Consider the following 13,343-nt stretch of genomic DNA (forward strand, 5'->3'; position numbering starts at 1 on the left):
GTTGTAGATCTCTTCAACAAATTTCCAACAAATCCTATATCACCTCATTCCGAGGTCGGATGAGAAAGTTACAGCCAAAATACCGAAGGTTAACTTATTAGTGAGACTAGGTTTCCTGTTCAGGTCAAACAGATTTATTTCGGGTTTGTATATATATATATATATAGTTTTCACGAAAATTATCATCTTTACATCAGAGTTTCAAACCATAGCAACCCTCTTCCTCTCTCTCAAACCCTAGCCCTAAAGTTGAGTTTTTGGGAGAGTTTGTGAGGAGAACGTTGAGGCTTGTACACGTGCAAAGGCAAGATCACCTCTGTCTAAACCTTACCATAGTTTAAAAATAAAGTTTTAAAGTGATATTTGCAATTAATCTTGTGTTTAGGGTTAATCTAACGTGTTAGAATCAAGTTTATGATGTTTAAACCTTAATTAACTTTTGTCATAACAAAGTGTAGAAAGAAATTTAAGATACCAATGATACAAAATGTGTAAACTTAAGGGTATCAAAGTACCCGAAAAGAAAACTCTGAGGTATTAAAGTTGAAAAGGACGTAAAGTATCAAAGTGCAAATAACCCTTTTCTAAACAAGATGATGTTTTAGGCAATGAGGATCCAATCAGAACCATCTCAATAGGAGTAGAGTGTTTTATACATTTGATGGAATAGTTTCAATTCCCAATTTAACTCTCTAGCTACCCATGTGCGGCATAGATCACACTATTCCATGCGGTGTTCTAATAAAATCCTTACTTGTTTTTGGGAGGTAAAACATAACTGAGGAGTATTTTGGTCATTAAGGGACCAAGTTGCTAGACCCCTTGGGACTTAAGGGATCAATGATCAATTTCATAGATTTAAGGGACCAATATGTAATCATTGACGATATTACGGACTATATCTGAATAACCCTATAAATTAATAAGGGAGTAATACAATAATTAATGAAAACTAGCTGGGGCTAATACGGAAAAGAAAAAAACATCCGTCACAGAACCATATGCTATGAGCAGCTCTTCTATTCCTTTATACAAATAGGAGGATCAGAGATTCACTGTTATGCTACAGTAAATACTACAGTAGCATTATTACTGTATCTAATAATTAATTTAAAATATTACTATACACACGGGTATACTGTAACATTTAAAAGGTAATGTAGCAGAGCGGGGTACTGTAGCACTGACAAAAATTCAAATCATGCTATATTAAAAAAAAACGAGATTACTGTAGGGGGAAAAAAACGGTGCTTTGCACGGACCGCAAACTAGTTTCGTTTCAAAGCGCAAGGTAGGTGCCACTAAGTTCTAAACCACGGCATTAATGCTCATCATTAACAGCAATAGTGCAGCTGCTAAGTTCCTCATCCGCCTATAATAACACCCCCACCCCCCGCAACCTCACACTAAAAAAAGGGGAAAAAAAGGAAAAGGCTTTGAAAAAGCATATCCCTGATCGTGCGTATGTGAACCGCCTCTGAGCAGTTGAGCGAGAATCTGCAGAGAGAGGGGGAGAGAGAGAGAGAGAGAGGGATTGCAGTCGATGGTGCGCGCCGTTGCTTCTCCTGCTCAAAACCCACAGCAGAGATTGTCTGTCGTCGAGATCAACGCTCTGAAATTCCGCATGGTTGCTGATCGCTTAAATATCTTGCTGAGTTCTGGAGTTTCATCGGCGGAGCTCTTCAAGCTCTGCCTCTCTCTCGCCAGGTTCAAATGGGTTCTTTCCTCTCATTGTTTTCTTTACTCTTGTTCTAAATTTTCTAGCTTTTTGATATTATTTTGGTTGGGTTTTTTTGTTGGTTTGATTTTTGATGCAAAACCGTTAATGGGTCAAACTTTCAGGCTTTGCCCTGTAGAACGAAACATTCTTCCACTGATTACCAACACAACCAGGTTCTTCATGAAGTGGATGGTTGTTTGTGTTGGAATCATATTCCTCTCGATTAAGTTTCGCAATTTGTGTGTAAATTTAGAATGTTGTGAATGCAGGTTTTTAATTTTGTTTGATTTGCTATCTGCTACCATTTTTTATTAATTGTAATTACCGATGGAGTTTTAGCATGTTTCCTTAAAACCGGTTAAACGGTCTGGTCTATCGGGCGAGTCTGATTGAATGTACCATCAGTTAGAAGACGAGATTGATGTTTTGTTCGAAAAAGCCTCAAATCCAGAGGTTGAAAGTATAGGAGAAAACCTTTGGGCACTTTGGATTTGCCTTCTTTGTGTAGATATGAGCCTAAAACTCATCTCTGTATATCTTATGAAGCAGGAGTTGCGGAGAAGAGAAAGGTAAGTGGTAGTTCCAATTTGCTTCTTTCATCTTTTCTTTGTTATTTCTGAAATTTTGTTACACTTTTCAGTGTTGGTCTTTGTCTAGGTTTACAAACACACAGCTTACATTGTGCTAAATTCAAATCAGTTATAATCGGGGTAAATCTGAAATTAGCGACCAGTGTCATTGCAATTTCATTTCTTCTTCATCTTTCCTCCTTCCCCCTTCTCTCTCGCACTCCTCTTCAGCTTTGACTGTGACAAAGCTGTGGCTGTTGCCTGTGGCTAAAGCAGCCGAGTTTTCGTGTCAAAAATGGGAGGCTAATGAGTAAATAACAACTTGGAAGATGAAGAAAAGCTAAAATATTAAATAGACGTCATGTGTTTTGGAAGTGTTGAAGGTCATTGTTGCACTGGAGGAAGCGGTGACGTCTACAATTGACATAGAAGGGACAAGCAGTGGAAAGAGAGGAGGTTGGTCATCGACGAAGAGAGGAAATTGGGGTCAGCACATTTGACTTGAATCCGAAACCCAAATCTAATTGTGCTCCATACATGTAATATGCACACACTAATCCCATATCCTCTTTCTGAAGTGGGCCTTGTTTTAATACGCCTGCACCCACTTAAGTAGCCAAAATCTGAAAGTGAATCCTGATGCCATTTTCTAGTTGAGAAATGTAGATGGAATTGTACTTTCCAATATTTTTTCTGAAATTTAACTATAAAGAGGCACTAATTAGGTGTTTGCTAGCATCAAATTGTTATGGAAAAACATAGAATTGTTATAAATCACAGTACAATGATAACCACAAACACAAAATTAATGATTTGTCCTCTAGTTTGTGTCACTCACGTACACACATACAAGGAGCTAAAACCCAAATCAACAACATCCTAATCATAAGTGATTGCTTGGATGTGTGCCATATAGTTGTCCAAACGGACCAAGTATGGTGTTACTATATCTGTATCCGCGTATTAATTATGTGTATGGATGCAAATATGGATGTATCGGTAAGGAAAACTTATATATGTATCTCCAAAAGGTAAAAATATGGATTAGATAAGAAAATACAAGGTTAAAGAAAGCGCAAGTGGTCTAGGCGTTGGACCTGACGCTTAGAGCTTGGGCGCATAGGCAGGTGCCTAGGCGATTTTTTATTTTTTATTTTTTAATTAATAATTAATTACAATAATTGATAGTAAATGTTAATGTTATGAAAAGCTTAGGCGCCAGATTGGTGCCTAGGCAGATTTCTTTCTTCGTTTAAGTGATGGTTGAGGAGGTTTTGCTGAAGGTCGGAGGAGATAAAGGAGGTGTTCAAAGTTGGAGATTGGAGGAGTTTGGAAGAGGATGAGGGGCGTGGATGTTGCAACGAAGAAAATCATAATCAATGCCTATAGAGTGCAATCCATGTAAGCGGCCATGCTCCCCTAGATGCTCCCAAAACGTAGATGTGCAGTTTAGGTACCCCTATGAGCTAGGCACTAAGCGGGCGGCCTAGGTGCCGCCTAGCTCTGGGCGTATGCATAAGCGGGCTAGGTGGAGGCTTTTTAGAACAGTAATAAAATGTATGAGATGCAAAAAAGGGAAAAACGTATGAGATGCAAAAAAAAGGAAAAACGTAAGGGAAAACTAATGGACTGGAAAATTTATGAGATGCAAAAAAAGGGAAAAATGTAAGGGAAAACAAATGGGCTGGAAAAATATATGGTCATGTGATGCAAAAGATGTTTAAATAAAATAAAGTTATCAAATAAGATTCAATTATATGTTCGACATATCTGAATTTTAAAATAGATCTCTATATCATTAAAATTTACCTCAAATCTATTACTATAATGACCAAAACAATTTCTATTACATAATCAATACAATTATTCACATATTCAAATACGGATCAGGATATTTCACTTACATATCCATATCCATATCTTGGCAGATACAGGTACTTAGTATGTGAGTTGTGTCCTACCGGTCGACATCCAAATCCTTTTGGTTCCCTAGCGACACGTTATCAGAACACTGTCCCGCTATGTGGAGGGACATAACAGATATCTGCGTTTATGTGTGCATTAACATATACGCACAAATACTGCACATTTCTTTTTATCTTCTATGCACACAACACAAGCCATTGTTAAGAGATGCTATGTGTAATAGTAAGTCTATTTAGTGCCTTCGCGGAATCATGTTTGTGCCTCAAGACATATAAAGATTCACAACGTCCATTTATAATTGTGACTGCCACCTCATCATAACCTACTCTTCTTTTTCTCCTCAGCACTACATCATCTATGACCTCCCTCTCTACTCTGTAAACTCGAAGCACCTCCTCAACTCCACCTACACATGCTTCCTTAGGCATCCACCTCTACCACCACTATGGACTCCCTTTAATTATTCTCCTTGTCCTTCACCTTGCTATTACTCTTCTTTCTAATTCAAGAGAAAAGGAGAATTTTTTGGGTGTTTCTGCTATATTCTTGATTTTTAGAAAGGATGTAAAAAGATGAACGCTAAAAAGATGCATTTGTAAGAATCTAAGATGCCCTATCTCATGGACAGCGTGTTTGAGTTGAATGTTTTATGTTGAAAATTTCAAATTTGTTCTAAAATAGATAATATATGTATGTATATGTATGTATGCATGCATGTATCTATTTTATATACATATGTTTGTACTTATGTACATACATATGCATGCATAATATATGCTTGCTTACTAGATTAGGAGGAAGAGAACATGGTGGTGGCTTCTCCACTGCAACTGTAGAATCTCCCATAGAAGCGCGAATGGGAGGAGGTAGAAGAGGGAATGGGAGGAGATAGAAGAGTAAGATGGGAGAAAATGGGGAAATTGTTCTATGATGAGGTAGTACTTGCAATTGTAAATGAGGCCTCGAAAATTGAGTGGGTTTGAGGCAAAGAACATGTGATTCTTTAAAGGTATTGCGTAGTTCTCCTATGTCATGTTGATCTAATGTAACTCTATTTTGAATAAAGAAGATATCAAACTTCTATCTCATTATCAATGATCACCATCAAGGAATTGGGTTGTCTTGAAATATGTATGTTATGCTATAACTTGGAGATTTGTGTATGATTTACATATATTATCTTAAAAAAAAAGAATCATGTGATATGACCCTCCAACTGCACCAAAACTTCAAAGTTGTGGTAAGTGTTGAGGGCTATAAATTTATATTCTATCATGCCCTCAACAGTTACTCACACAGCGATATCTTTTGTAAAATCCACTTTAAATTCCTGGATGATGGGAAATGAACCTGAGTTTCGTTGATACCATGTAATAGGACCCTTCCGCTACACCAAAATTGGTCTTTTCTTGTGCTTCCTATTAATCTTCTTTCCTTCACATTAAGGACCAATGTTTAGAATTTTTTGAATGGCATGATTTATGTTCTTGGACTGAGTTATTGAAATTCTAATATTCAAGATTCCTAGCTCTAATTTGATGGTAGTAAAAGATGTTCTTTCATGAGCGATAGTGTCATACTTGGTTGCTACGTACCAGAATTTGGTCAGTTATCGTAATATTCACATTAAATGCTTAGTATGGTTTTCTTTTACAATTGCAGAGGTATTGATTATGCACTTTCAAAGAATGATACTCCACAGACAGCTTTTCAATTACCACCACTTGTTAAACGGGTATGTTTTTTTTGTCCTTCAAAAATATCAACTTTATCTTAAAGTTAATGAGGCACTTGTTAGTATTTCTGAGCTATGTACACTGTCTTTAGTTTGTTTGCTTGGAAGTTCAGAGAACAAGGCAAGAGTCTGTTAAAAGTGACACATAAAACCTCAGAAGTCAATTCAAAGAATTATAAATTGTGCGCGATTTAAAGAACAGTAAAGCATAATTTTTCTTTCTTTCTCCTCTTCCTCCTTAGGAAAGTTCATTGTGGCCTGGAATTGTTCGTTATATAGAAATATTTCTGATGATTTGCATCTCTTGATCACTAGTACTCCCGACATCTCAAAAGATAATATGTAAATGGTGTTTTTTTCCAGTTAGGTTCCTATTGGGAACTAAAATTGACCTATCAGAACAGTCTCTTATTAGAAGTTAATATCAATACCAGAGATGCAGTCTTGAGACATGCATATTTGTTATGTGTAATGTTGGATCTTTTAACTTATTCTGGTTACCCTTTCATTGACGAGAAATGTGGCAAATGGACGGAGTCTGAAAGTGTATTAGACTCTATCTGATTTTCATGCCACAATCTTTTTGCTTTATTCAGATGTTTGCTTCATACAAAGAGTGAAATAGTACGTAGTAACAGCCAGAACTAAAAGATAATTACCTATATGGAGAGTCGACATAGATAGAGGAATGAAACATGGAAAATTGGATGTATGTAGTGATTATATGCACTCTTTTTTTCCTAAAAAATTTTATTGACTCTTTATGTCACTGTATAAAAAACATCTGTATTTGTTCTTTGACTTCTTACATCTAGTAACAACTGGATTTAATTACTTTATGCAGTCATTCTTGATGCCTTGCTCAAATTTCAACCACCTTTGCAATTGAAGATATGGATGCTCCTATAATTTTATATCCATAAACTAGGTCTAATTATTATAGATATCGTAATGTGTAATTGTGATTAAACCTTGACTTTTCTGATGAAAGGTGACATATAATTCTCAAAAGTGTTGGAAACTTGGAATAGTTAGTTAAGTTCATGATTTTAGTAGCTCTATTACTTAATCTCAGTTCTTCTGTTTTCTTTGATAGAGAATCTATTCTTCTTCTAGTATTATAAGTTTACTGGGTCAATTAGTTTCGACCAATATAGACTGTAATGCTCTCAATTTTAAAGGCTTAAAGGACACATATTGTTTCATAAACATTTTCAAAAAAAGAGACTTGACAAAAATCAATGCACGGTAAGTAGAAGATACCATGTCTGATGATAATCTATAATAATAAATTATCTACCATGTCCACTACTTATAAAAGTAAATGAACATGGCAAGGAGTCGTGTACTATTCTCCTGAGAAACCATGATATGTATGATAATTCTATAGTAAATTTTGATTTTTCCGTCTTTCAAAGAACACATGTTCTTTTATGTGTTCATGCATGTCTATTTCCATGCAGAAATTACCAACTAACTTCACTTTGCATAAATAATGTGTGTGACATAGAAGTCTGCAATGCATTATTTGCAAAACTTATTTCCAGTTCTCTCCATTATTATGTGCACAAAGGTTCAACATGAGTAGTATAAATAAGTATGTGCGCCTGCAGACTTGGAAAAGAGACAGCAATGTCCTCTTTAGGATTTGGAGAAAGACCATATTCAACACATAAAGTTCTCGTTGGGATAACTGATAACACGTTCATGTTTATTTCAATAAACCACACAGTGTAAAGTAAGAAATAAAAAAGAAACGGTAATAGAGTAGTGTTGAAAAAGAGAAGGCACCAATACCTAAACTGTGGGGTGTCACCTGCAGCCAAATGTTTGAGGATTATGTCTTTAGTAGCTTATGAATAACCATCATTTTTCTTTATTATATTAGTTTAGCTCTCCTTTTTTCCTTGCATATTCTCATGATTTCTTTATGTGTTATTTTCCTTTGCCTATAACAATTATGTTATTATCTTAAGGTGTACCAGCATAGAAATGATGCTACCCTTCAATCAGCTATTGCATTGCTCATGATTGCTGTCAAAGTAAGTATTCTCAGCTTTTTCTATTTTGTTATCTTCTTCGTCTCAATGGAGGCATAGGAAAATGTGTTGTAGGTCAAATTCATATCCAAGTGACTGTTGTTCTGGAAAATCCTCATTAGAAATTAATCAATTATGAAAATTAGCAGAATAAAATTATCTATCCCTAATTCTCACTTTAATTTCAGGTAGAGTGTACAGTGACCAAAATTGATTGGTGCATATAACACTGCATGATCTCAAAGGTTGATGAAGTTAGAGATTAAGATTTCTGTCTTAATGGGAAAAAATGCGGAATTTCTTTTAAAACAGAAAGATAAACTTGATATTTTACTGTTATTATTCTATACGAACTAAGTTGCGCGAAAACGTGTACGGGTTCCAGTGGGGGGTGTGGGTGTGGGTACGGGTATGGGACACGACAAATTTGTGAAATATAGGATACGGGGACATGGCTACATTTATATGTCAAGATTAATAATTTACATGAGATCATTATTATTTTTTGAATTATGTGCTTTTAATGTTATAAATTTAGAAAGCTCATTTTTTTAACTAGACACTCAAACCACTCTTTTAAATCATAGTTTTTAACTTGGATAGGATCTTAAACAACCGGACCCATGTCCAACGAGTTCCAAGAATTGGACATGAAATGTAGGATATATGTCCAAGAAGTGTACAAGAAGTATTTTAAATCAGAACATATATCATATAATTGAGTAAATGTCTGGGTAAATGTTTGCATATATCCAAGGAGTGTCCATGAAATTTGGGTACAGGTAAGTATCGGGTACGTGCCGGGTACGGGTACGGCTTCATGATGGAAGTACCCAGATAACATAGTATATGAAGAAGATACTGGGCTTAGGTATAAGTAGGCAGGATACTAGTAATAAGAACTCTAGAAAATAACCTAGTTACGAGTTTTCAACTTTTTGAACCTTTATTGGGAAGAGTTTCATACATATAAGCTTACCAATCTTTGTTCCTCAATTTCTAAAGTTATTGAATCCTAAAGGATAAACTGATAGATCTGATAGTGTAGAGTATTTTTGTTTTCTGGTGGGGGTCCTAGGGGACTTAAACTTTTGATAGGTTAACAAATCCTAATAGAAGCAGAAGCTCTTGCTCCAGTCGTTTGTTGGAAGATGTATGGAATTCACATTTCCATTCAAGGCTTTCTTCTTGTTACTCGAGGTTTGAAGGCTTCCTCTCAATTTTATTTTCTATACTAGCAAAAATGCCCAGAAAACCCCTAGTAAGTAAGTGCAATTGTGTTATTTGAAGTAGCAAATAAGGGAATCATAAGAAATCAGTCTGTTGATGCTTTTGCATCATGAAAGGTGACCCTTATCATAGCATTTAAAATTTTAGAGAAGTTTCGGTATCCATGGTGGAGCCTAGGGCCTAGCTTGTCAGGATCCCTAAACACCCTCCCAGTGAACTCCTTAAAAAACTGTTCTTATTGGGCTCTTGAATAGAAGATGGATTTCTAGATTTTTGAGTATTTATGAAAAAGTATTTTTACTATTAAATGTAAACACAATCATTTTTATCGTCATTACCATGTAAGTATTTCTATCAAAACGGCGTTGGCTATCAAGCATGAACCAAAATTGAAATGTTTCAGATAGGAAGTTTGCTATTGTTTGTAACCAACTGTGGAACTGTTGTCAACTGGTGATATATCCAAATTCATGAATATAGGCATGGAGGAGCTTGCCACAAAGACTAAAAGACCGCTAGTGAATGTGTACACCTGCCGTCTAAACATGCAATTTAAACTAATGCAACCAACGAGCAGTCCTCCATCTTTTTTAGTGAACCGAGTTTACCTATAGCAGAATCTAAGTCATAGTGTCTAACAGCACCATATTCCCTTACTTTGATTAATAATCTAAAATATTGAAGTGATGAAGAGTAAAAGCTACTTATATTAAACCTTTATGAACCTAATCATGTCACTGGAGCATCCACTTGTTTAGGTTGTATAGATTTGGTCGAACTGGGTTGACATGTTGCATGGGACTGACTGAAGAACGAGGCTCTTCTTTTCACCTTGTCTTGTTATTCTTTTTTGAATTATTCTATTAATATTTTTTCAAATGTATACATGGATAGCAAAGGCAATTAAAAATACTTAATCCATAAAGAAATACAAGTATCATATGTGCTATTGTTTTATATGGATTTATTCTCCATCATTTTGACAAATCCATATCTACTTCTTTAGTAAAATTTAATTGTGTCTTGAGTATCACTTGTAGGTGAGAAGATGAGTCAAACTCAAAGCATAGGCTCTAAGTTGCTGCATACACTAAAATGTGCACCAGGTTATAGCATAGAATGCTAGCCTGGATCACGGGTAAAGCTGTAGGTTGAGTAACTGAAGGTCCTCTATTTAAGACCTGGCCATGGCCTTTATTCGAAACAGGAATTTTTTAGAAGCAAGGAAATTTGAAGGGAAATGAATCTTAACGTAGAATGAGCATAAGTATGGTAGTGCTGAGGCCGAAATGGCTTTTAATATCTTCCAACTGGTTTTTATTGAAACTATGCCATTCATTGGCGGATTTACAATGGGGGCAGTGGAATGAATCGCCCCCATTGACCCCCGAGAATTTATAGAGTATGTAGGGAACATTTTACAATTTGGTCCATAACATTAGATTTCTTCATAAAGCCAATGTTTTAAATGTCGGATATCGGATTCATGTCGGACAGCCAAAATTCATGTCGGATAGAGAAAATTGGGGATATGTCGGGGGACATATACTAAATATCGGATTGCCATATCCGATAGATTTCAACTCAATTTTGGTCACCAAGATGGAATGCACTTGTCTTGTTATAACTTATCCTACTTGAGTTGAGTATTCATCATCAAGACACGAGTCGTTTTCCATTTCTTGAAGGGAAACATTTGAATATTATGGCAATAAATAAATAAAATACACATTGTCAAACTAGAACTTTCGAGGTGCCTTGCATAAAATTAACATAAAGTAAGTGTCTTGCATAAAATTGATATAAAGTGTTAGACTTCGAATTGATTTCAAGTTACGGTTCAAACTTATTGTTTACATCATACTTTTTATGTATTCTCAATTTTAATTTGTAGACACAAAGACGAACGAGAGGAGATCGCGACGGAAAAGAGAGCAATATCTTTTTCTTTACCCAAATCGGTATTATATGCTATCAGGTTACTATAGGAACAAAATGCTAAAAAAAGAATTAATCACATTACTTATGAGTACTAAACGCAAATCCCAATACTTATCAGCTCAAAAAAATAAAAAATAAAAAAATCGCTCGATTTTCGATTTTTCAAGTCTGAAAATCAGCCGATATGTTCTCAATATTCCCCGACATGTCCAACATGGATCTCAAAAACGACATCCGACTTGAAATGGCCATATTCGTGTTACTCTAGCCTCTGATCCGACATGTCGGCATGTCGGCCAACATTTAAAACCATGCGTAAAGCCTCTCAAAATTTTTAATATAAAGGCTAAATATAAGAAAACCCCTCTTAACTTTGGACGATTATCAGATAACACCCAAAACTTTGAAAATATCAGAAAACCCAGTTTTAGTTAGGGATTATCCTAAAACTCCCTTTAACTTTCAGCTTTTATAAAAAATAACCTTTAACAACATTAATGCTAATTTCACATTAGTGGATACATTTATAATAGATGGATTTTTTTCTGGTGAAAACTGTGGTTGACACTTTAGAGGGTTTTATGATAAAAATATTGTAGTTAAAGGGGTTTTTGATAACATCTAAACTTAAAGAGGGTTTCTGAATACTTTGAAAGTTATGAGAAGTTATTTAATAATTGTAAAAAGTTATTAGCCCAATGTAGACATTGAAAAAGTCGAAACTTATCTGTATATCCGAAAGCATCACCCAAATTCTAAAAAACCTATCCATTTACTAATATTTATTTGCAAATTTGAAACTTTTTGCCACTCACTAAATTGCGAAGGACCAGCCCCAATATTGCGATCCCTTCTGATTGCCTCTTGTGAGAACGCTTTACTTGCAGTTCGACACGTCTCCTATTGAACTGCTACCTCCTGCAAGCCCCCTACATGTCCAACTTCTACAAACTCGTCTCTTGCCAGACAACCGCTTGAATTGACTGTATTTGTCTATACAAAAATATTTATTTGGATTTGATGTTACTAATATTTGGATAAAAATATTATGTAATAGTTGTAGCTTGCAATCTTGCTCCCAGTGCCCAAAGTTTCTGGATCCGCCCTTAATGCCATTCATAATCATCTTTCGGTGTTTTTTATTTTCCTCTACAATTTTGTCTTATATTGTGTGCATACCTTCTCTTGCTTTTTGATTCTCTTCTGTTGTCAAAAGAGCTCAGGAAGGTCTAAGCAATTCAAATATCACCAAAATGTATGTGAGCTAGGTAGGCATCAATTTGTCTTCCTATTATGCAGGGATTGAAACTGTTATTGTGGGAAAAGTGACTTGATCCCATTGTGGACCAGTCCTTTCTATTATATAGATAGATAAATAGTTCAAGGTTACAAGTGTACCTGATGCGGGACTAAAAAGAATTTAATAAAGAAAATAGACAGTAAAAGTACTCTCCACTCTAATAGTCCCCCTCAAGTCGGTGCAAGGATATTAATCATGCCCAACTTGTTACAAAATGCATCAAACAATGACCGTGACAAAGCTTTTGTAAGTATGTCCTCATTTTGATTAGTCAATTGAACATGTAGAGTAACAATCTTCTCAGGTAACGCCATATCACGGATAAAATGACAGTGCATTTCAATATGCTTTCTCCGCTCATGAAATATATGATTGCTTGCAATGTAGATAGCTGCTTGATTGTTACAGTAGAGTGTCATGGGCTTCGAGAAAACAATGCCCATCTACTATGAGTGAACCCAAGTCATCTCGCAAGTAGCATGAGCCATAGCTCTGTACTCAGTTTCGGCACTGGAAAGGGCAACAACTGTTTGTTTCTTACTACGCCAAGTGACCAATTTACCTTCATTAAAAGTGCAATAACCACTAATTGAATGTGGATCAAGAGGACATTTGCCATGTCAGTATCAGAGTAGCCTATAATATCTAAATTGTTGGAAGTACGATAAAAGAGTCATTTCCCTGATGCTCTTTTTAGGTGTCGTAGTACCCGCCAAGCTGAGACCAATGTAACTGATGTGGATTATGCATATATCAACTGAGAACTCCTGCAGCATAAGTGGTATCGGGACGTGTACCCGTCAAATAGATAAACTTGCTAATTAATTTTTGGCAACTAGTAGGATTAGAGAGAGCTTCCCCCAAATTTTGATCAAATCTAATT

At 35.7% G+C, this 13,343-nt stretch overlaps 1 protein-coding gene across 5 annotated transcripts in view; it reads left to right on the plus strand.

Moving 5' to 3' along the window:
• LOC109842700 (E4 SUMO-protein ligase PIAL2-like) overlaps positions 1,397 to 13,343 on the plus strand; it is a 43,274-nt gene continuing 31,327 nt past the window's right edge. For all 5 annotated transcript variants that reach the window (XR_002247350.1, XR_002247351.1, XM_020411557.1 and 2 more), the window contains exons 1-3: positions 1,397 to 1,707; positions 5,878 to 5,950; positions 7,927 to 7,992. Coding sequence is in view for 3 of the 5 variants with exons in the window: in XM_020411557.1 (XP_020267146.1) it covers positions 1,544 to 1,707; positions 5,878 to 5,950; positions 7,927 to 7,992 (303 nt within the window). In the remaining 2 variants the exon portion in view is untranslated. The remainder of the gene's footprint in view (positions 1,708 to 5,877; positions 5,951 to 7,926; positions 7,993 to 13,343) is intronic.

Source organism: Asparagus officinalis, chromosome 5 (genome assembly GCF_001876935.1).
Source record: "Asparagus officinalis chromosome 5, Aspof.V1, whole genome shotgun sequence".
Lineage (NCBI taxonomy): Eukaryota > Viridiplantae > Streptophyta > Magnoliopsida > Asparagales > Asparagaceae > Asparagus > Asparagus officinalis.